Below are 25002 nucleotides of genomic sequence, written 5' to 3' on the forward strand. Positions count from 1 at the left end.
TTGTTTAATAAGGAAAATCATAGTATTACCTGGACTAAATAAGTGTTTATTGATTAATTTAACAAGGTAGAAACTCAAATTGTTTTCCGTTGCAACGCACGGGCTCTAGGCTAGTAATTCCATATGTTTCCTATATCTGTATTGAAAGAGGAAATTTAAGAGATATCTTCAAAGATTTAAATTAGCGTACAGCATAATACACCAATATCCAACAACACATACTTTTTATGAAATTGCAGGAAACCTCTCTTATCATCAATGCAATTTAGACATTTCCCCAAAATAGGACTAACATGTTAGTAAGAAACCTCATCAAAAGCTCCGAAAAAAATAGGCCATAAAGAATAAAAGCATCACATTCATCTTCATGATCATAATGAGATGGATAACAGGAGTACTAACACTACCATCAGATAACTGGATATTGTTTATGTGCTAAAAGCATGGCTGCCAGCATATATTCATATAGGATGGCTGCAATCCTAATAATAAGAAAAAAGAAGTGCTCAATACACCGTATTGGCAATTTCAGACCATTGCATTCAGCTGAACAAAAGCAATGTTCACCAATAATCACCACAAGAGCACTTCCCATCCTTGAAATGGTGGAAGCGCTTATTATCCCTTACGATAAGCTCTCTCCCTACAATCCTCGACATGATCTTGATAGCATTGTGGCAGTCCCCACAGATCCTGAGGTTCTTAATGATGCGAAGCGGAGTCCTTGCTGGGGTGCTAATCAAACCATAGGCAATCGCTAGCCTCTCACTATGGTACAGCAGTGCCTGCTCCTTTGCTTCCTGATCAATATCATGGAGAACATACCTTGTGTCTGGGACATATCGTTGCTCATTCACCACCTTCTTTTCGATCTTGGGCGGCAACCTGTACTCTACCAGCTTGTTCCTCCCATCAAGCATATTAATCCCAAGGCGCCTCTTCGGAGGTGGAGTGGGGAGCTTCTTAGGATTAACTTTGGTTGGATCGAGCGAGACCAGCAACTCCTCTGCCCTGTCCTCAAGGTCAATGTCTCCATTCATGCGCGCAAGGTTCAAGAGTGATTCCCACACGGTGGCAGTGGGTTCAAACGGAAGCTTCTCGATGTACTCCACAGCCTCGTTGAGATGCCCCGACTTCCCCAAAACCTCAATGATCCCAACATAGTGCTCCACACCAGGCTCAATGCCATGATCCCTGGACATGGCATCAAAGTACAGGAATGCCTCCTCAATGGCCTCCGAGTTGGCACAGGCATTGAGCACGAGCGTGAAAGTGTGGGCGGTCGGTGCAATTCCATACTTGGTCTTCATCTCCTCGAACAGCTGCAGCGCGACGTCCCCGAGCCCGTTCACCGCGTAGCCATCGATCATGATGTGCCAGGAGTCCATGTTCCGGTCAGGCATATGGTCGAACGTCCTGCGGGCGTGGTTCATGGCGGCGCACTTGGCGTACATCTCGAGCATCTTGTTGTTGACCTGGAGGTCGGCGCGGAAGGGCGAGCGGAGGAAGAAGTCGTGGATCTTCCTGAGCTCCTCGAGCAGCTTGGGGTTGGAGCAAGCCGCGGCGAGCTCGTAGAAGGCCTGCGGGTCGGCGCGCGCCCCCTTGTCGAGCTTCTCCACTGCCTCCTTGACTCGCCCCTCCCGTCCGAGCCCGATCAGCTCCCCTGGCCCCACCACAGCCTCCCGCTGCTGCTGCTGCTGCTGCGGCGGCGGCGGCGGTGGCCCGTAGTCGTTGCGCGGCGGCGGGGGCGCCTGCGGCTGCGGAGGGCCGTAGTTGTAGCGCGGTTGATGCTGCGGGGGGCCGTAGTAGTGGCGCGGCGGGGGAGGGGCCTGCTGCTGGTGGTAGTTTCCGGGAGGAGACCACTGGGGAGGAGGTCCTTGCGGCGGCGACGGAGGCGGAGGCGGAGGCGATGGCTGCCACTGCTGGTGGTGGGGGTGGTTGGGGGAGGCGGAAGGGGGGTAGGAGTAGGAGAGGGGGCGGGAGAGGAGGTGGAGGAGGGAGCGGGACCTGGAGGAGGAGAAGGCGACGGAGCGGAGGAGCGGGCGGCGGATGGCGGCGGCGGCGGCGGTGGAGGCCATGGCGGCGGCGGCGGCGGCGAGGTAGGAAGGGGAAGGCGGCGGCTAGGGCGATGTGGGGGTTTAGGCGTAGGAGGAGATATTTCCGCCTCAGTGGAGGCGAAATGGCGAATGCGATGGGATTAGTGGGCTTTCTGGGCCATTTAGAGGGAGGCCCATCTATCGCTGGTCCTGGCTAGTTAGTGTTTTTTTTTTCTTTTTTTTTTTTTCGAAAAGCAAGCTTTAAATGATAAACATGATAAACAAGCTTTAAGACGCACCCTAGTCGGTAATATTGTCCTTCAATTACAAAACCTGGTAAAACCCATCCATCAACTATAGTACAATGAGATAGAGATAGAGTAATACTATACGTACTAAAAAATTCTTATAAAACTTTTACCAAACAAAGATCTTAGCCATTTGATTTATCCAAGTCAAGATGCAATCATAGTGTACCGCATCAGTTTTTTTAAGAGTTTGTAAGAATTTGTTTGTACTTGTATCATTTTCCAACCAAATAAATCGACCAATTTGATTGATATTTCGAACTACATAGGGCGTATAACCTGCTTGTCGTAGAGAACAAGCTTTCTCATCTATGGACAATCATTCTCCATTATATATTACACCAATTATCATATATTCATATGATAATTATTATATATTCATATATTCATATGGCTGTACCATTCGTATGACAGGTTTAGCACCACCATATATACATGGATCAAAACAATGACCAAATTCATAAAGTACGAGTTTTACATGATTTGAGAATTTATGGATGGGGTTTACTTTGTTTTGTAGGTGAGAAATGAAAACTAATTAACTCAGGTCAATAGTTTAAGAACAGAAACTATACATTTTCTTGCTTATAAATGTACAGTGTATTTTGTATTTTATTTTTTATTATCCCTAATAAAATCTAAGTTTGCTTTATATTCTCTGTTTATGAGCGTTGAATGTACTAAGGCCCTATTTAAAATAGATTATTTAATTTATTATTACTATGGATTATCTACTTGATTATATGGATAAATTAAATATTTTAAAAAATAAACTCAACAAATATCTTAGAACAAGTGGTCTATATTGTAATGCGGTAGAAATATTTTTTTTTCTTTACAAAAATACCTTTAGAGGCATCGAGCAAATAATCCATAGGAATAACCTAGCAAAGTAGCTAAAAAGAACACGGCCCTAGAGAGAAGAAAATTATGATGCAGTTATTTCCATTGTACTTTTGTCTATGTGCAAGATGAATCAGGCACCACATTTTCAAGAGTGACTGTTGGACATCCTATTCGAGCTGCCTCTTCCTTCAAGCTATGCACTTGACATTTTACATGCTAGTAACTCTAAGCTTATAGGCCACATCTTAGAGATAATGGTCTGATTCTTTTACTTTTTCAACTTTGAGCATGTTTTTCAACATCTTAGATTGGGTGGATACTCTTTGTACTTGATATTATTCGTTTTTATGGTCTCCGAAGTATCATTTGGTTATTGAATGGAGTGAATTTCACAAAAACTATAGATATTTTAACTAAACTATAACTAAAAGACGGATTTAAGACGATGTATCACGGAATTATATATTTAGCACCAAATTTATCATGGAACTACATATTTGAAACATAGTATCTCAAAATTACAGATTTAGCATAAATTTTACCAAAATCTTGAATTGTTATAATTCTTGCTAGGGGTGACTTTAAAATCTGTAGTTCTATGATAGCTTCGATGCTTCAATATTTAGTTTCATGATATTTATAGTTTTGATACACTGACTTAACTATGTAGTTTTGCTATAGTTTAGGCAAAGTATTTGTAGTATTATAAAATTTACCCAAAAATTGTATTAGTGTAAAACATACATTTCTAGTACTATGGAAACAATCTTTTAGTACACTTGTTTTATGTAGCCAACCTAAATAGTTTGTCTTGCAGATATATGTTGGGATGATGATTGTAAGCTCAAATTAAAAACTTCAACCGAAAAAACAAGTAATGAATATATAAACTCTCTTGTCTAGTAATCACGTTTTCTAGAGCACCCAACATTCCTTTAGCATCTGGCATAATTTGATTGAATGATGTGATAAATTCCATAAATCCCATCTTCTCTTTTATGCCTGCTCACAGTTTCCTACAAACAGGAAGTGATTAAATTAGCATGCTAGCTTGCTTCTAAGACAAGTCATGTGAGAACATTAGGGCCCTTTTGAATTGGAGGATTGTCATAGGAATTTTGGAGGATTTAATTTCCTAAGGAATTTTTCCTATAAAACCCTTTGATTCATAGGAAAGTATAGGAAATTTTCCTTAGGATTGCATTCTTATAGCTCAATTTCATAGGAAAATAAGCAAGAGGTTCAACCTCTTGGAAACTATCCTTTGCTTTGTTTGTTTTCTATGGTGCTATCAAAGGGACCTTCTTTATATTTTCTGTGTTTTTCATTCCTGTAGAATTAGGAAAACATACCACTTCAATTCCTACGTTTTTCCTATTCCTATGTTTTTCCTATCCTGTGTTTCAAAGGGGCAATAAGATGATAACATGGCAGATTAACTTGTTTGGATGCTGAAGTTGCAAATCATATATGCAAATTCCTTTAAACAGAACAACGATAGAAAGCAATTGCTTCAATCATAAATATTCTATTCTGCTTGCATTCTTTTAGAGGTGCAACGCACGCACCATGGAACAGAATTGCTTCTGATGCCGAAAGTGATGTTTTGCATATTATAGTCATGAAACTATATGGTAAGTTGGTAATTTCTGTTTTGAAAAAGAATGGCTGGAGTTCTGCCCTTTCTATTATGAGGAAAATGGTTGAGAGGTTTATATGTGTAATCTTTCAATCTATGTATTAATATAATCTATAGTATTCATATAGAATTAAGAAAGAAGTGAAAACAATAAACTGATTTCTTTGTTTCTCTTCCATTGTTACGATTCCATATCGAAGTGCAGGCTAGTAATGTTGTGTAACAGAAAAAAAAAACGCATGGTTCTTGGAACTTAGCGTGTGCTGTACATGGTTCTTTTCCTCATTGTTTTCTTCTTATTAGTATTAAAATATGCAGATCTCCATGTATTCAAGAAAACAAAATAAACCAAGAAGTTACTGTAGTACATCCGACAAAAGTGGCAAACAACAAGCAAGACAAGATTATCCCTGATGATGATTAACTGTTTACCAACTCAAAGTGCACCAGACTGCATCGTATTAAAATAGCGAGTTGGGCTTCCTGCACGGCTTCGTCCTGGAAGATTACGTTCAACCTATCTCTCTTTTCATTTTCCTGATGAGAACATAGCATGGTGGTTAGCACCATAAAAAAACAGAATAGTAAGCAATCCATGAAAGAAATTTCTATTTTAACCTATGGATGATCATATCTATCTAAGTGAAAAGTAAAACTCAAAAAGCGGCCAGAATTAGCCACATCATCCGTCAAATAATAGCCGTTGGATTCACAAAATGATAAAATAGCAAGGAAAAATCCTAGCCATTGAAATGAGGAATCTTCTAGAAGTGGTAAAATACATAGAGAAGGAAGAGTTTGAGCCACTCATTGCCTCTCATTGTAATCTCATGTTGGCCTCCCAAACAGGCTTGGCTTGGCCAATCAACCCAAACGGTCCTTAGACTAGATGACTAATTAAATAATTTTAGAAAATTAACATCTAATTATTGATTTAACTGAATGGTGGAAATTTTATTGTTAATTACAATAACGATTAATAGATAGGAAGGTTATAGTCGCGCGAACATGCGACTTCATTCACTAGTTATTGTGAAAAGGTTGCAATATCAAGTCTTTGATTCTCTAGCCCATAGGACATGGATTATATATGTTCTATCTCAAAATTCAAACCAACAACCAAACAATATCCCCTTTTGTTTTGGATTGCCTAAGGTTGACAAAGGGATTAATTCTACACTATGGTGAGTTGGTGATGGTAACATCAGTTTTGCTTTTTTTTTTTTTAACCTTTTCTCTCTTCCAAAGTACTTTTCAGAAGTCTAAAAGGTTAAAAGAGCATGGGAGAATAACATGTACATGGAAAATCACACCTAAAAATTAAGAAAATATATTATTACTTGAACCATCAGTGGTATGAGATAGAAAATGTTATCTCAAAAAAAGTATGAAATAGAAATGAGAGGATGAGATTTTACCAAATAATTTCAGCAGAGATCAAAGCAAGGCAGTTAGAAGCATACAGAATGACCCAGTACTTTAAAAGGCATTAATTCCTCACCTAATGGCAGCCGCGATCTTTCATGTAGGAACATTCCCTCTTAGCATCCTGTAAGTTGACTTCTGTTAAGCGTTGATGTGGACTTCTTATTACAGTGAATAATATTTGCCTGCTTTGTTCAGTGAATTGACCTTAGTGGGTGCTGAATCAGGAGATCCTACCTAACTGAATCTGCAATAAGAAACCCGATCGCAAGGAACTGTAGTCACAAGAATTCTTGGCTACTGCCATCTGTATCCTCCTCTTAACAGCAGTAGTACAGGAGTGAGCATACCGATTATGTAAACTCAGTTAAGCATGAATGAAATGGAGAACACGTAAAGCACAATATATCCTTTCCTGTTCTCATATCTTCCTTAACTGTATGCCTTTTTTAGTAACGACAAATCCCATATTTTGTGCATGGCCTTTTTGAGAATATTTTTTTCTGACTTTACATAAAACATTGCTCTTCATATAAGCATGTGCAATAAAGAAATGGACTATAAGCATAGGAAGGAATGTGCAGGCTCCTAGTACTAGGGCACAACACAATCATAGGCCTATAATTTGCAGTTGAGAAAGCAAGATCAGGTGGCTAATGACCCAATCTGATGAAATAGATTCATCTAGCTTGCTGCAGCCTCAAACCTCTGATGCTAGCTAAGATAGAGACAAGAATGACATATACATCACATATTTTGGCTTGAGCTGCCCCCCACATTACCCATCCCAATCATTAAAAAACAAAAAGGAGAATGGCATATGGTTCTTACTGTTTGTAGTGGGGCTATCACACTAAAACCCCAGAGGCAAACCTTTTTCTTAAATAAAAAAGAGATGCAAACGTTTTTCATTAGAGGTAAGTTTTAGTTGACTTTTGATTTTCTCTACCCCCATCTTTATTTTGTATTGTTGAGAAGGTATCAACTGTGCTCCATATTACAAAAGCATCAAGCATACTTGGCAAAGGTACCCCCCTTTATTGGCAAGTAAACCTAGAGAAAAGCACACTCACCTCAAATGAGGAAAAAAAAATTATAGTTTCCATACTGGTTTAGTAGCATTCATTCACATAGCTAAACATGTAAACAGGACCAATTTCACTAGGAAATATTGTATCATGGCTGAGACAATTTCTTTTTACACAAAATCAGGAACATTTCTGATTTGTATTTCACCACTGTGCTCTTCTTATTGATGTGGGGAGTATTTCCTTTTTTACAAAAGAAAAAGAATCAGATGGTGTTCCTAATAAGCGCCTAGACTAATTCAAGGGTTTGCATTTAGCAGTTGATTTAACTGTAGCAGCAACACGGTAAGAACATTTGTTGCAAGTTAGTATCTGTACCTTCATGAAGAGTGCACCACGTTCATGCTGCAACCTGCAAGTGGACTTTCATTTCTACCTGATTTGGTTCCCATATCCATGTTGATTTGGTGTCGACACCTGATAGATATTTCTATCGATGTAATTGTGATGGTATACCGACACAAGTTGTGGTATATAATTCTTCCTGCTTTGCTTTCTCCTAATCTTAGTGCAACGATGCACAATTCTTCTATGTATTCCCAGGAAAACAATTCTTTCTGCCTTTTCTTCCGCGTCGAATTTCCTCCATTGGAATAAGTTTTCTGTCTTTCTGAAAGTCCACGGATTTATGCACGATACCTCTAGCAATAACTTATCAGTTCCATCTAGCAGTAACTGGAAACTAGATGTCAAAAGAAAAGCTCAATGGCCGGACAATAAGTTTGTTTATGATTATTCCTTGCATTTTATCTAAGGTTGTCCCATACGGAGTTGCACCAATTTGTGGGCAGAAGGCAGTGGGCATTAGTACTCCATGCAATAAGCATAGAAATGCTTGGCGGACACAAAATGAGATTAAAAAAAGACAGGAAACAACATTTATATATTATGGTTCCCTCTCCACTGCCAAAGATGCATCATGATAAATCTGTGTGCGATATAAATCGTTCGCCTTAGTTTGCTTGCATGGGAACTTTAGGCATCTGTCACCATGTGTGTATCTCTGTGTGCAAGGTTTGTCAGCATTGCATAGGATTCTTAGCTCCAGAGAAAAATGCCTCAAATCCTTTTTATCCTGCCCATCCCTTGAGCATTCCAGACTCAAGATGCTCATCCCATGACAGCTTGCAGCGAGCACAGTGCGAAAAGCCGCACTGTCCTGCGATGCAGATTCAAGGGATTGTCCGACATATATTCCCTCTTCAGAGCTTCACTATAAATACAGACCAACTGGGGTTGTGCACTTCATACTCTTCGATAAATTCAGTGCATACACAAGTAGTTCTATACCTTAGCAGCATCAGTAAACAGAGCACTTGGTGCAGAAAACATCATGAGCTATTATGGAAGCAGCTCTTCTGGTAATCTGACTACTCCATTATAACCTCAAGTCCTCATGATCACCACAGGTGCCAAAGAACAATGCTGAGCATGATGTGATTTTTGATTCAGGTGGATGGGGCAGTCGGAGAGTCGAGTACGGGAGGACCTATATAGTGAGGCCAAAGGGAAGGCACCAAGCCACCATTGTGTGGCTCCATGGTCTAGGTGACAATGGTGCAAGGTATTATATAGTGGCTAGCTTGATATACAGCCACTGCCTCTTCGTTCCAAACTTTGCTTGTTTACTCATGCTCCTTCAAGCATGGTACCTTCTACCTTTTGCGCGTTCCTGAAAAAAAAAAGAGCAATGCTATCTTCTGCAAATGCAAAAGAATAACAAATAAACTATACTTGGAAAGCAAGCTAGGAGGAGAGCTAGATCATGGTAATTGTGGATACAAACACTTTATTCCCTTGTTTCTTTCTGCTAGAAATGATTGAAGTGCCCTCCTTTTTGTGTGTCCAAGCATGCATATATTCCTAGTATTGCTTTACCCAAAGTAAATGTTTTCCTTGTCCTTCTTCACACAACACACCTAATATCCTTCTGCGCCACCAAGGACATAGATAATGCTCTCACTTTCCATCCAGAAGTGGAGAGGAATGTCAAGTACTTCTAATTGATGTGGGCTAATGGTATATGAATATTGCATAAAAGTAGGTCGCTCATGAAAGATGCCTAATTTCCTGTCCCAAGGTCTGCACAAAGCATGTAAAGAACACCATATTTATGATAAATCACTAAATTGAAGTATCACTCAATAAAAAATTACTCCCTCCATCCCAAAATATAAGAACCTAAGATCGGATGGGACATCTCCTAGTACTACGAATCCGGACAGGTAGCCTGTCCGGATTCGTAATTCTAGAAAATGTCTCATCTAGTCCTAGATTCTTATATTTTGGGGTGGAAGGAGTAGAGTTTTTTTAATGGTAAGTACTGGCTCCGGGTGCAAACGAAATGAAAAGTAACTAGCTGAGCGTCGTTTTCGTTTGGTACCATGCATTTACCAAGTTAACCTCAGCCCTCAGTCCTCAGCTGCAGATATCCATTGCTCATTCTTTTTTCCACTTAGTCCCCTTTATCTCCAGTAACTGAAAAGATCAACAACTGGTCTACTTACACATTATTATTATCTTCTTTGAAAGGAAGCTAATCGTTTATTCCCTTCAGATAAGCTATGAAATTCAGGCTACTTGCTCAACTTGTTGAAAAAAAAAAAGTTGTTCACTACTGTTCTGTTTCCTCTTCTGTTTGATCTTATATATATATTCCAATTTGCAGTTCCAGATGTTCCTATCTCCACTCTCCCCTATTCTCTTTTCTCCTGGATACTTTTAGCCGACGTTTTCTGTTTATACATATATATGATGTGTTAATCCATAAATTTCAGAGAATCTGGAACAGAATATCTTTACTAGTTGCTTGCAGCTGCAATGCTTTTCCTGATATAGTGCACTGATATGTTTCCCTTTTCTCTGTTTTGTTCATTCTGAACTTTTCAGCTGGTCCCAGCTCCTGGATTCTCTTTCATTGCCAAATGTAAGCATCGATACTTTGTACTTCAGACACGCATACACAGATGATAGATGTAGATAGACATGACATATACATTTTCCTTATTCCACTAGTGATACACAACGGTCTCTTTCAACAGCTGTAAGCCTGTAACTGTCTCCAGATCACTGTAGCTTATCATGTTCAGCAGCAACTAGAAACGATTCTTACTGCAAAATAGTTTATTCACCTTAAAGCTTATGTCATGTAGATCAAGTGGATTTGCCCAACTGCAGCAACCCGGCCTGTCACGGCATTCGGCGGATTCCCTTGCACTGCGTGTGAGCTTCTTCTTCATCATCACTATGCTACCATCTCTCTAAAATCTGCAAACTTAGGAGGCATTACCATTACTCTTAAGTCTGAAATCTGATTGGTTAACGTTTCTATGGAACTGAAATAGGGTTTGATGTGGAGGACATTTCAGTGGATGGCCGTGATGACATTGAAGGACTGGATGCTTCAGCTGCACATATTGCAAACCTGTTGTCGTCAGAGCCACCTGACGGTACTAGTTCCAGTACCACTTCAATCTAATCACCCATGTTACTCCTAAGTGCAGCTACCAAGATATATTACCATCCTATTAATTGGTTTTTCTTCCTTTTCTTTTTAAAGTGATCCTTATTTGTACCGAATTAGCACCAAGTAAGATAATGTTCTTCAGATACAGAAGCTGGTGATCATTCCTTCCATTGATTTTCATGTTTTGCGAGTGCAGTGAAGCTTGGGATCGGTGGTTTCAGCATGGGTGCAGCTGCTGCCCTCCACTCCGCGGCGTGCTACGCTCACGGCAAATTCGCGAATAGCATGCCATATCCAATCACACTCAGTGCGGTCATCAGCTTGAGTGGCTGGCTCCCTTGCTCCAGGTGCCACTTTGATATCCAATAATGCAGAAATATTAATCCAAACACGTTGTCTCTACTTTTTCATGACTCCAATGTTTGTTCTAGGACCCTGAGGAGCAAGACGGAGACCTCACACATGGCTGCAAGAAGAGCTTCCTCCTTGCCTATCTTACTAAGTCATGGAAGAGGTAACACATTAAGCTGTTGATCCATGAAAAGCCTTCCCTCCAGAAACAGTATAATTTACTAGTTAATTATTACTCCTAGTCAATGCATCAGTCTGTTCTAAATTCTGTATGTTCTTGCAGTGGATGAGGTTGTATCCTACAGGAATGCTGAGAGATCAGTCGACACTCTGCGTAACTCGGGGTTCTTGTATCTGAATTTCAAATCCTACAATGGGTACAAATGCATATGCATACATAACACATTACAAAACACCTTTTTTACTCTCCCAAAATTATAGCAGTATTAACAAGTTATATGATGATGCAGGCTAGGCCACTATACCATCCCTGAAGAGATGGACGATGTCGGCAAATGGCTCAGCTCAAGGCTTGGCCTCGACAGATCACGCTAATGGAAGTCGCAACAGTACATGGAAGAGTGTTTTACTATGTAGAGGTGAATGTTGGCTTGGTAGCTTGTAATACAACATGCTCATCTTAATGGTGGCTTTTGCTGTCGTTGTGCTAGTGTACTTCTAGTATTGTGCTCTGCTACTTGTAAGAAGTGGGCATATGTGACCTAGTACTTGTTTGATACTTACCCTAAAAATAATGCTGTTGAGGCTACTTGTACTTGCAATCATGTTTATACTTCATACTACTTGTGCTCTCTCATCACTGAAGAATTCAAAGATTCTGGATACCCAAGAATATAACCTTTGCATGACAAAAAAAATCATTTCATATATGAGTGAAATGTTTATATACCTCTTCGGCAAAAGTATGGTTGATACTAACCGAAGGTGACAACTGTCCCCATAGTTTTTGATCAGGTGCAACGTCAACTGAACCCACTGAGACTATCGAGTGGGTGACAAGGTTTGAAGGGCCATGGAGTATGAAGGTCTTACCATGCTTTGAGATTTCGCAAAGGTTTGAAGGGTCATAGAGTATGAAGGCCTTACCGTGCTTTGAGATTTTGCAAGGGATGATTGTGTTTACAGTTGCATTTTTGGCAGAAAGTGGCTATTGTCTTGAGGTTGAGGATGGTAAGGTAACACGATCTGAAGGTTGTTATCACTGATGGATAAGTCTTTGTGGTCCTTGTTTGTGATTCTTTCTTTTGCTTTTGGGTAGTTTCACCTTTTCAGGACAGCATCTACTCCTTTAGCATATTTTCAGTTGCTAGGACAGCTGCGGTTAATAGGACAGCAGCGGTTAGCATCTCCTTTATGCCCCCCTTTATGCTTTATTCAGTTGGGATGCCCTCTAGGACAGCATCCCTTTCAAATTTCGAATTTTAGACTAGAAGAGTGCAGCAATAGGCTTGCAGCCAGCTATGGCTATATATATATGTATCCAACCTTCCTCGGGAAGGTATGGCTTTGTGTTTGTGAATGAGAGAAAACCAGAAAATTGCCCCATCTCTTGTGCCATCCTCTTCTCAATGAGAGTAACCATTGAGGTTCTAACAATCACTGCACAGAAGAGCAGACCATCAGTGTTTTGTTTGAACATGTTATAATTTTTTTAACGCAATGCAGTTATTGATTACATTTACAGTTTCTACTGGCAAACTATGTAAGTGAAGTGTAAAAGAGTAGAGAACTTACAAAATTTCTTGGGCATTTGTTTCGATTCGAAGTCCCCTCATATTGTGTGGTGTTTTCCACGATAGATTCTTCGTAGGTTAGGCCACTAGCATCACAATGATCTGTTTCAGTGTTTGAATCACCTGTTTTGTCAGGTCAGATAAATATAGGCAAGATAAAACAAATGACATGGGTGAAGAACAAAATGGGGTCCTTCCAAGTTACTCCAAAATCAATTGAGTACACACTACACACTTATGATGTGATGAGACGAGGAAACAAAAATAACAGCTTACAGTACTCACTCTTTATTCCAGGGCTGTTTCTGCATTCTATACACCGGCATTTTGCAGTGCATCTCACCTTGTGTTGTAAGACAAAAAAACAGCCATATCATCATATATACCTAATGAAGAGGAATGAAAAATAACAGAATCTAGAAATAAGTTATGTGGGCTGTTGCCATAATGAATCCCTTTTTCCCCCTTCGTTCCAGAACAGGTATCACCCCTTCAAAAATCAAGAATCTTGACTTGTATGTCAAGTACATTTTTTTGGATTTCATGAATTAGAAAATATCATTCTATCAGAGTTCGAATTTCTAAACTAATAAACTGAATTCTTTTTTTTTCCCGTTTCTGGTCCTTCTGGTTTACTAGAAGACTAAAATGTTATGTCTCTTTGTTTTGCAGCAGGAACATCATAGTGTGATAATGTTCTCCCATTGCGTACGAAGAGATTTAGTTAATTATTGTTTATACAATGAAAGCAACTGAAATATTCAGAGAGTACGTTGTACCTTCAATATTATTTGACTGCTGTAAGAGCATCTCCAACAGTCTCTCCATCCCACTCTCCAAGCCAAATTTTAGCCATTCTAGTCAAAAAAAAAAAAAAAAAAACATGCTCCAACAGCATCTCCAACCGGATGGCTTAGCCAGCTGGCCAAAACCCCCCTCCACTAGCCAAATTTGGCCAGCCAAAAATCACTGGCCAACCATGGGACCCACACAGATTCCCCCCCCCCCCCATCTCCTTCGGCTCTTCTCTACAATGGCGCAGGCAGCCACGACCTCGACGCTGCCACTGACGCAGGCGCCGTGCATCTTGAACCCACGCCGAATCATCGTCCAGGTCGCCAGCCGCTGTCGCCGTCGTCTGCACCGTCGCCAGTCATCACCATCCACTGTCGTCATCCCCGAGGTTGCCGTTGCTGTCGTCGATGGGGCGGCTTGACGACGCATGAGTCCTTCGGCGTCGGCCATCGGCGGCATGACGAGGGCGACGGGGCGGCTCGACGGCGAGGGAGGAATGAGGTAGGCTGGCAAGGCGCCGGAAGGCCCGGGCCACTGCTTGCCTTGCCGCGCCGGAAGCCTAGCTGCCGCTTGACTCCCTGCGCCGGGAGCCCCGCCACCGCCACCTACCTTCACCGTGTCGGAACCCTGCGGCCGCCGCCTGCCTTCGCCGCGTCAGGACCCCCGCGACCGCCGCCTGTCTTCGTCGTGCCGGAAACCCACGGCCGCCACTTGTCTCGCCGCACAAGGGAGCAGGAAGGCCCGCGGCCGCCGCCCCGCCGGCCGTCGACTCGCGCTAGAGCGTCGTTACCGCGCACGCCGGAGACCTGCCGCCGCCTCATCCGCCGGGTGGGTTGGAGATGGGAGGGAGTGGTGGTGGCGGCGTTGCTCAACGGCGAGGTTGAGGGAGACGAGGCGGCCGGTGAGAGCTCGGCTAGAAGGGCACCGGCAGACGGAGCCCGACCATTGGCGGTGGGTGAATAGGGATGGGGCGGCGGTAACAGAGGGGAGAGGGAAGGGGATTTGGAGAGAAGGGGAGGAAGAAGAAAGTTGTAGAGACTGATACGTGGGCCCTATTGTCATAGACTCAGAATAGAGAGGATGAATGGGAAGGCTGTTGGAGTAAAAGACTGTTTGACTAGCCAAATTAGTTGGAGAGTTGGCCAAATAGATATTTGGAGAGTGGGATTTAGAGAGATTGTTGGAGATGCTCTAATAGTGCAATTCAATGAAACGTGAATTCTTGTCCATGCAATATATTGTTTGATATTATTGACCATGACACGCTTTGCACGTGCATGATTACTAACAATGCAATTCTAAGAAACATTAATTCTTGTGCTTACAATATATTGTTGGATCATATTGACCATGACATGCTTTGTACATGCAATGATTACTAATAATAGTAATTATAGGTTGTATGTCAATAGATATGCAGTATGCACACCTTGAGGCATTCACACACTGACACACAAGTTCCAGGCGCTTGGACTTCCTGCACCTGTGCACCCCTTGGCATACATCCATTGCTCATCTCCCGGAAATTTCCTCAATGTGCATTAGTTCTCAAGCCACTACAAACCATTATTGAAATTAAAATAGCATAGGATTAATAAACAGAAATACAAGGAAATTAAGCAGATCCCAAAATACTGAAACCAACCCAAAAGTTTTTAAGAGGAAGATTACTACTGCAGTGTCTGTTCTACCACTTTTATCAAAAGCAAAAACTGTTTCTCACAAGTTCTAGCTGTCCTGTTGGCGCCCTTGCATCGATTGCCCTATCCAAAATGATTTGCGATGTGCAATCAAACACCCCCAAACTTTGTACCAGATCAATTCTCGATAATGAAATCGTCCTAGGTAAAATGCACAACCCGAGGACCCGCGTGCCAACAACTTCGTAGTAGCATATAACAGGGAATCAAGCCCAGGAACAACACTAGCGACAACTTTCTTCGGTGGAAATAAACACGCAGCGACTGAACAAAATCCGTAACAACGAGGATTGGGGAGAAGTAGGGAAGCAAAGCTCGCGGGAAGGAACCCTAACGAACAAAATTTTTGCTCGAAACAAACTTGAATCCGTAACTAACTAGGCACTCCAACACGCAGCGATCGAACAAATCAGCACCAAAATACTAAACAATTTGGGCTCGATTCGATTCCCCACATCAAACAGCAGTCGAGCGCAGGAGGGGGAGGAGGAGGAGGGCGAGGGGGAGCGAAGCGCGCGTACCTTGAGGGAGCCGAGGCGGCGGCGGCATGCGGCGGAGACGAAGAGGCGACCGGAGAAGGCAATCGGCGCTCGCGCTCACGAGGAAGAGGAGGAAATGGAGGCGTGCGTGGCCCATGTACTTTAGGGCCGAATGGCAGAGTGGGCTGCGGCCCAAATAATCTTTTTACCCGGCCCGGCCCGTTTGGAAGGCACAGAAGGATTATCTTGTTATTGTTTGAGAGGAAAGGTAAACAAAGATAGATATGCAAAATGAGGTAACTAATAATTGAGTATTGATTATTTTCAATTTGAGAAAGGATTCATATGAGTTTTTAAAACAACTTTCTTATAGATTTTTTTAGAAAAAAAAATTATATCGTTTAGCTGTTTGTTAAGCGTGCGCACAGAGAACGAGATATTTCTCTCCCAATCCTTATCTGCAAAACGTAGCCTAGTGGGGTACCTCCACAAATAAACAAATTATAAGCTGAATTCTAAACTTGGACTCCAAATTACAACTTCATCTTTTGAAGTTGCTAAACAGTGCATTTTATGTAATTTAAACTATAGTAGTTAACACTTAATTAATTATATGCTAATAAGAAGCGTCGTTTTGCATACTGCTAATATGCTATTTCAAACATGCCCTTAGTTCCGCATCATCACAAATTGGTGAATTGATATCTCACGTGTTCGTGTCAAAACAATTAATCCTTTTTCTAAAACAGAAAAAAGGGATATCACTGGCTGGTCGGTTTGTGTTAGTTGATGCTGCCCTCCCTCCGATAAGTTACAAATAAGCATCCTTAACTCTTCTCTAGTGTAAATTCGTTCAAATTTTGTAAACACTTCGATATCCAATGCAGGATTATTATTCTGCCAAAACACTTGTTGAGACTACTTTTTCCTTAACTAATGTTTGTTCTAGGATCCTGAGGAGCAAGATGGAGAGCTCACACATTGGCTGCAAGAAGAGCTGCCTCCCTGCATATCTTACAATGTCATGGAAGAGGTAACAGATTAAGCTATTAATCCATGTAACCATCCCTTCAGGAACAGTATACTTACTAGTAGTCACTAACTATTACTCCTACTAATTCATATGCCGTTTCTGTTCTAAATTATGTGTGTTCTTGCAGTGGATGAGGTTGTATCCTACAGGAATATGAGAGATCAGTCGATGCTCTGCGTCAATAATACAATCGAGGCTACTTATACTTGCAATCATCATCATACCTCATAATACTTGTGCTCTCACCACTGAAGGATTCACAGATTCAGGCATGATCAAAATATCCCCAAGAACATGAGAGATTAAGAAGCAGGAACATTTGCATGCCAAAACAACTAATTCCATATTGGGATGAAATGTATACACCCCGGCCCTTTGGTAACAGTATGGATGATATTAGCTATAGGTGGGAACTGTCTTCGTAGTTTTTGATCAAGCGCAAGGTCAACTGAACCCACTGAGACTACCAAATGGACGACAAGATTTGAAGTATCATGGAGTTCAAGGCCTCACCGATCACCGTGCTTTAAGATTTCGTTACAAGGGATACTCAAACCTGTTTGTATTTACAGTTGCATTTTTGGAAGAAAGTGGCTATTGTCTTGAGGATGGTAAAGCATCACGATCTGCGAGAGATATCACTGCATAAAAGAGCAGATCATCAGTGTTTCCTTTGAAAATTTCCAACACATTGAAATTACATTTACATTCTACACTGGTAAATTATGTTAACGAAATGTGAAGGAGCCAAAAACTTGCAAAATATTTTGGGCGTTTGTTTGGATTCAGAGTGTGCTCAGATTGCATGGTGTCCATCGTGGGCTCTTCATAGGTTAGGCCACTAACATCACTCTGATCTTTTCCGATGTTTGAATCATCTGTTTTGTATAAAGTAAGTCAGATAAATATACTCAAGACAAAGAAAATGACATGGGTGAAGAACAAAATCAAAATACGATGCTTCCAAGCTATTCCAAAGCAATTGATTACACACTTGGATGTCATAAGACAAGGAAACAAAAATAACAGTCTAGTATACTCACACTTTGTTCTGGGGCCGTTACCGCAATCTATACACTGGCATTTTGAAGTGCACCTCACCCCGTGCTGTAAGAGACAAAACAGCCATATCATCATCTAATCATTCCAAATAATAATACTTGGGTATTTTTATTTGTATCGCACCCTCAACTGCATTTGCGAACTTAAAAATCTTTTTCAATCTGATGTGCAGAGGCACACCCAAATATTCCTCTACTCTCTGGCTTAAACAGACACAAGATACTACTTGATTTCATTTTCTCAAGAGTAGGGCTCATAACTTAGTCATTTCAATGTTGTTTGCAATCACACATATCAGATTCAGGACAAGATCAGATCATTAATAGTAGGATGAACAAAACGCTAGTCACATGAAACATCTCAACTTCTCAACATAAGTTGTTTGGAATAATTAATCATATCTCTATTTATCTATGCATAAAAAATTCTACGTTATCAGTTTAAGTATTATTCTAGTTAACGCGATCATGTGGACTTCCAAATTTAATATAAATTAATTGAAACTAAATAAAACTCCTAGAATAAAACAAATGTCAAATCACCTCCAATTGCATAGAAAGAGATTTGATTATTTATTATGTATTATGAACACTGCTGGAATGTTCCCCTTTCAATGTTAATTGACTGCTGTGATGAATGCAATTAAAAAAAACACAAATTATTGTGCTTGCATTATGTTGTTTTATCATATTGGCAAACACATGCTTAGCACGTGCATGATTACTACTAGTAGTAAATATAGGTTGTAAGTCAAAACAAATATGTATGGTATGCACACCTTGAGGCATTCACACGAATGTACGAGGCACTTGGACTTCTGGCATCTGCACCCATTAGCATACATCCATTGCTCATTTTCCTGAAATTTACTTTATGTGCATGAGTTCTCACTACAAACCATTATTGAAAATTTGAAATCAAAACAGCACAAGATTAATTATTTGAGGGTGCTCCAAGAAAGAAGAATGCATTACCGGCACTGCATTAGAGCTCTGGGGTTCAATCTCACTTGCATCTTGAACCCTAACAATCTTGGGATCAAATGCTCTCGGATTTTTCATCTTGATCATGTCCACACGCTCCTCCACAAAGTCCTCATAGTACTCTCTGTTCTTACAGTTAGTGCAACGGCAGTTCTGTGAACAATAGCCGTATGCGCTGAAACACGGGCAATAGCTGCATATAACACAGTACAGAAAATAGACGTTACACAGTAAGAACAAAACTTCACAATAAACTAATTAATGGAATGTATTTCAGATCCATCGAAGTATGTGTGCATACAGCTTGACACAGTTCGACTTGACGCAACGGCATGACCGATGCTGATCGTTTGACATGCTTCGAGCAGAGATTAGCCTGTACAAGCATTTCCAATCATCATATTAGGAAGATGATATACTTCTAAGCATTTCCAGTTTAATTTGTATGTACAGATTACAGTTGCAAACACTATGTATGCATAAATAGCTTGCTCTGTGCAGATGGTTTTTTTACGACTCTTGCATGGAGATATCACAACAAAGAAGTACACACAGTTGCTAGTCGATTCTGGCCTAATTGGCCATTACTAATTAACAAACAGAAATACAAGGAAATTAAGCAGGACACGAAATACTGAAACCAACCCAAAAGTTGTTCAGAGGAAGATCATTACTGCTCCACAGCAAGTAGCTAACAACGAGAGGAAGATATACACAGTTTATGCTCGATTTATCAAAATCAGCAAGCAAAAACTGTTCCTCATAAGCAAAAATGGTTTGACATGTTCAATCAAACAATCCACATGTTGTAACCAGATCAATTTTCGGCAATCAAATCTTCCAAGGTGAAATGTACCATCTAAGGACCTGCATATCAACAGCTAGCATAACAGAGAAGCGAGTTTGTGAACTCTAGCAACAACTATTCGTTGGAAATAAACATGGATTAGTAACTGACTAACTGGTTACTTCAACACGCAGCAATTGAACAAATCCGCAAAAAATGAAGCAAATTAGGGAACAAAAGCTCGGAGGAAGCGCGGCCAGCAAATTTCTGTTGGAAACAAGCTTTGGATCAGTAACTAAGGCACTCCAATCAACACGCAGCGATCGAATAAATCGGCGACAAAATTAACTGAGCCGGAGAGAACAACTAAACTACTAAAGGATTAGCACTAGCAATTCGGGCTCGATTCGATTCCCCACATCAAGCAGCAGTCGAGGAGCGCAAACCCAAGCAAGCAGGCAGTTCACTCCTGATCAATCACCAAATCGAACGAAACATCGAACCAATCCAAGTGATCCGGATCGGTGTTCTCGAATCCGCTCGCCCGCCTCGACCAGCACGCACGCGTTGCGGAGGAAGAAGCGGCGGCGGCGGCGACCGGAGGAGGAGGAGGAGGGCGAGGGGAAGAGAAGCGCGCATACCTTGATTCGTGTGGCTTGCGGCGGAAGGAGGGCGGAGAGGGGAGAAGGCTGCAACGGTGGCGGTCGCGGGGGAAGAAGAAGAGGAGGAAATGGAGGCTTGGCCCATCTATTTATGTTAGAGCCGAATGGCTCTATGGGCTAGGGCCCAAGTTCACTTCTCGTCCCTCATCTTTAGGAGAATGCCCAACATCGGTCGACCGGGGGAGGTGGGAAAATCAGTCGCTCCCCTCCCCACATGTGCGCACCTGTTGGGCCCACCAACTTATCTCTCCTCTTTTTTCACAAAAGATGTTTCAGCTAGTGTACTTATAATGTTTCACTATTTTAAATAGATCTAATGTTGCAGTGAATTAAAATATTCTTTTGCAAAAAAAACCCACATATTTTGGAAACTCTCTATTAAGAGAATTTCGTTTAGTTTTTGCTCCACCAAAAATATTTCACTTAGTGTACTCACAATGTTTCACTATGTATAGATCTAATGTTACAGTGAATGAAATATTCCATTGCAACAAAAAAAATCCACATATTTTGGAACCCCCTATTAAGGGAATTTGGTTTATTTTTTGTTTCACCTAGTGTACTCACAATGTTTCACTATGTATAGATTTAATATTGCAGTGAACTGAAACATTCTTTTGCTATTTGCTGAAACATTGTTTTTATATAAGGTGAAACAACATCCGATTTAAACGAGTGAAACATTTTCGATCTACTTAGTGAAATAATTCCGATATACTTGGTGAAACATCGTGTAACATTAAAAAATAATTCAATAATAAGCTACTTTTTTTTCGTCGGAATATATCCATGTGTGGTCTTGTTTTGAAGATTTAATTGCAACGAATTTAATAGTGCAATCGGATCATGATTTGAAGTAATTTAAGAGATAAATCAGTTTAAAGTAGTTTTACACGTAAACCGGACGTCAGTGCCCGATTTTAACCTCCTCCCATGGGACGCTCGAGCGGGAGTCACGTCTTCATCTTTACGTCCACTTTCATTTACACAGGCTGTGTTCTCCCCCCTCCCCTCCCAACCCACCTCTCTTGTTTTTCGCGCGCACGTTTTTTAAACTGCTAAATAGTGTAATTTATATAAAATATTTGTATATGAAAATTGTTTTAAGAAAAATCATATCAATCGATTTTTTTAAAAAATAAGTTAATACTTAATTAATCGTGCAATAATACAAGTTTCGTTTTGCGTGCTAGGAAGGAGGGGTCCCAAACACAGCCTAAATCGTAATACAAGAGATCATCTAATTTTAACCAAACCGTCTAAATCATGGTCCATGATAATATTAAAGGTTGTTTTAGCTGATGTGGTATTCTAGTCAAGAAAAAGGCAAACACATGACATATGCCCCCCTTCTCTTTCTCATCTCTCTTCAGGGCGACGCCGGCGGTGGAGCCTTGCTTCGATGCGGCGGGAGAGAGGAGACGAGGCGATGGCGGGATGAGGGGTGGATGGGGATGTGGAGGAGCACCGCGCGATGCGAACGTGCTGCCATCGCCACTGTCGTGTCCTGACGCTGGGGCCACCTGGTTCCCTCTCGGTGCTGATGCATAGGGTGGCCCCGCGCGCGAGGCGTCGGTTCCGTGGTTCACTGCCGCCATTGCCGGCCTCACATCCCGCAGCCGTAGCCCCTGGCTCCTCAACCTCTCGGTCTCCAGTTACGTTTCATCGGTTAGTTCAGGCTGTGTTTAGTTTTTAAAATTGGAGAAAAGTTTGAGAAAAGTTGGTAGTTTGAAAAAAAAAATTGAGAGTTTATGTGAGTAGGAAAGTTTTAGATGTAATGCGATATGATGGAAAGTTGAAAGTTTGAAAGATGTTTGATGTGAACTAAACAGGACTGAGAAGTAAGTTTATTAGTCACAAACAAAACCATAGACCGATTTGCTCTGTCTCCGTGCGCATGTAGCCTAGTGGTTATAGTGACCTGAGTAGTATCCCAAGGTCCTGAGTTCAAATCTCCTATGGAGCGAATTTCAGATTGGGTTGTTTGCGGGGCTAAGTTCCCTATTTCAATGGCCATATATATCCGGTTGGATGTAAAGGCCGGGTAAAAAATACCCTTCTCTAAAAAAATATCTTTTACTTTATATTTAGAAAAGTAAGTGTACTACTCTCTCCGTCTCACAATATAGGGGATTTTGAGTTTTTGATTGTAACGTTTGACCACTCGTCTTATTCAAATTTTTTTTTTTGCAAATATAAAAAACGTAAAGTTGTGCTTAAAGTATCTTAGATAATAAAGTAAGTCACAAATAAAATAAATAATAATTTCAAAAATTTTTGAATAAGACGAGTGGTCAATTGTTACAAGCAAAAACTCAAAATCCCTTATATTATGGGACGGAGGGAGTATCTATTAAAGACTACTCCCTCCGTTTTAAAATGTTTGACACCGTTGACTTTTTAGCACATGTTTGACTGTTTGTCTTAATAAAAAAAATTGTGAAATACGTAAAACTATATATGTATATGAAAGTATATTTAATAATGAATCAAATGATATGAAAAGAATAAATAATTATTTAAATTTTTTGAATAAGACGAATGATCAAACATGTACTAAAAAGTCAACGGTATCAAACATTTTGAAACGGATGGAGTATTATCTATCCATGCGTATAAATATGTAACTTTGCACTGAGAGAAAAAAGACCTTTTTGTTAACATGTTCTGAATATATCATGCCATTACATACAGAAAATAAACCTTCCCCCCCAAATTTTTCTTCTGATACTGAACTGAATTTCTTCTGAATCTGAACCAAAATTTGAGCTGAGAGAGGGAAAAAAAATTCTGCTGTAACTGAACTAAATTTCTGTTGAAGCTGACCCAAAATTTGTGCGGAGATTGAACTAAAAGTTGTGCTGAAACAGGAAAGGAAAAAAAATTCTGCTGTAACTGAAAATTTCTTATATTGCATATAGCTGTAACTTAACACTTTACTACGTATAAGAGCATGTTTAGATCCCACACTAAAATTTTATACCATATCATACCAATGTAACGCGCTAAAATTTTACCAATAGATCTAAACACCATATAATTGTAGGTGTGGAATCTAGTTAATACCGTAGCCTGATCGAGCCCACTGGTTACTGCTCACTGGTTGCTGCCACGCCGCTTGTTTTCTCTCTGCTGGTCAACAAAGTCAAAGCTACTGGATAAGTCTGGACACCACCTGCAGCAACTGCAAGCATCCTGTGAGACCATTTGTGTCGACTGCCGACACGTACCTACCCAACGACCAACACACTGCTGCGTCTGCGTGGCTGCTTTATCTGCATAATTAATCATCTACCTATATATGTATTGCATATTCAGTAGAAGCTGCTGCAATTAACCAGCAAGATCAGTCATCAGTGTGCGAGTGTGTGATTGGTTTCTTTGAATTGACCGTGATTCTTGATGGAGGACGTCGCCGGCGTCGTTGATGCAGCGGAGGATGTCGTCAAGCCGGCGGCGGCGAGGCAGCCGATCAGAAGGCAAGGGAGCCTGCGGCTGCGCGCGCTCGCGCCGGGATCCATCGACGTGCGAGCCGGCGGCGCCGGCGACGGGAGCGCCGCGTCGGAGTACTGCCACGACGCCGTCGCCGCCGCCGCCGAGGTAATCCCGCTGCTCACGCCGCTCCATGCCGTCCCTGCGGCGCCGGCGGCGTCCGATCAGGTGTCCGGCGGCCGTACTGCGCGCCATCTGACGGAGGTGGTCGCCGGCGGCGGGCGGTGCGTCGCCGTGGAGAAGACGAGGTTACCGGCGTGGTGGTGGCACCCGGCGATGCCGCCGTTCGTGAACGATCAGCCGGCGTCGGCGTCGGCGGTTGGGTTTGTGTTTCAGAACTGCGTCTGATCGATCTTCAGTTAGTACAGTAGGCTAATATTGTTCAATCTGACGTTTCTTTCTTTTTCGTCTTAATTTCAATCTCTCCTTTTCTCATCCTATTAGATTTGTACATATATTTTCCGACCATATCTGTATATACCGAGCTACTGCCTCCGTACTAATATATAATAATTTTAATTTCTGATTATGTATATAGAGAAATCCTAAAATATAGTAATAATTTTCTGATGATGTATATGGAGAAAAGGTAATTCTGGAATGGAGAGAGTTCGTTGCGTGGTCGTTTTTTTTTTTTTTGCCATTCATTGAACTAAACCAGATATTTCCACTATCTTGAAATAACCACTTCGCTTATTACTTGACTAGTTCTTAGTCAAGCGTTCAAAATCAGTATATATATTAAGTTCGTAAGCTTAGTTATTTCTTGCGACGAGCACACGCACGTCATTACGTCACTTGCCGGTATCCACTGGCTGACTGATTTAACCAAGTAAACTTAGAATTTGAAATTTCATTTTAGGTAACTTTGTCTACTAGAGCCACCGAGTGATCCATGCTCATCCACCGGAGAATCGAATAATAAGGTGGCCTAGTAACTAGTAAGTATAATATACATTTCTCGATGATGTATGGTACTGTAGTATTAACGTTCTTACATAGATAATTCCATAAACTTTTAAATAACGTTTGAACATATTTTTTATTACAAAAATATTGTAAATATGATACAATATATGTCATACTTAAAAAAAGC

General features: G+C 41.0%; 3 protein-coding genes, 1 long non-coding RNA gene and 1 pseudogene across 4 annotated transcripts; 2 read left to right on the forward strand and 3 right to left on the reverse strand.

The window, feature by feature from the left end:
* Window positions 1–338: 338 nt before the first annotated feature.
* LOC127772352 (pentatricopeptide repeat-containing protein At2g15690, mitochondrial-like) lies at window positions 339–2170 on the reverse strand. Its single transcript, XM_052298383.1, has one exon. It carries the CDS (start codon window positions 2076–2078, stop codon window positions 564–566), a length of 1515 nt encoding a protein of 504 aa, XP_052154343.1. The 5' UTR covers window positions 2079–2170; the 3' UTR covers window positions 339–563.
* A 6439-nt stretch (window positions 2171–8609) lies between these two features.
* Window positions 8610–11933, forward strand: LOC127771619 (uncharacterized). The gene is made up of 9 exons (XM_052297551.1): window positions 8610–8703; window positions 8795–8906; window positions 10232–10268; window positions 10495–10564; window positions 10687–10791; window positions 11005–11155; window positions 11240–11322; window positions 11443–11536; window positions 11630–11933. Exons 1-9 carry the CDS (start codon window positions 8676–8678, stop codon window positions 11712–11714), a joined length of 765 nt encoding a protein of 254 aa, XP_052153511.1. The 5' UTR covers window positions 8610–8675; the 3' UTR covers window positions 11715–11933.
* A 170-nt stretch (window positions 11934–12103) lies between these two features.
* Window positions 12104–16001, reverse strand: LOC127772014 (uncharacterized). The gene is made up of 5 exons (XR_008017259.1): window positions 15930–16001; window positions 15138–15264; window positions 13199–13256; window positions 12915–13015; window positions 12104–12779 (listed from the first exon to the last, which is right to left on the reverse strand). It is a non-coding gene; the product is annotated as an uncharacterized LOC127772014 (long non-coding RNA).
* Window positions 16002–17007: 1006 nt separating this feature from the next.
* On the reverse strand, window positions 17008–20447 carry LOC127772023 (protein tesmin/TSO1-like CXC 4; annotated as a pseudogene).
* A 3147-nt stretch (window positions 20448–23594) lies between these two features.
* LOC127771641 (uncharacterized) lies at window positions 23595–24435 on the forward strand. The gene has a single exon (XM_052297567.1). It carries the CDS (start codon window positions 23817–23819, stop codon window positions 24252–24254), a length of 438 nt encoding a protein of 145 aa, XP_052153527.1. The 5' UTR covers window positions 23595–23816; the 3' UTR covers window positions 24255–24435.
* The last annotated feature ends 567 nt before the right edge of the window (window positions 24436–25002 follow it).

This window comes from Oryza glaberrima, chromosome 4 (genome assembly GCF_000147395.1).
Source record: "Oryza glaberrima chromosome 4, OglaRS2, whole genome shotgun sequence".
Lineage (NCBI taxonomy): Eukaryota > Viridiplantae > Streptophyta > Magnoliopsida > Poales > Poaceae > Oryza > Oryza glaberrima.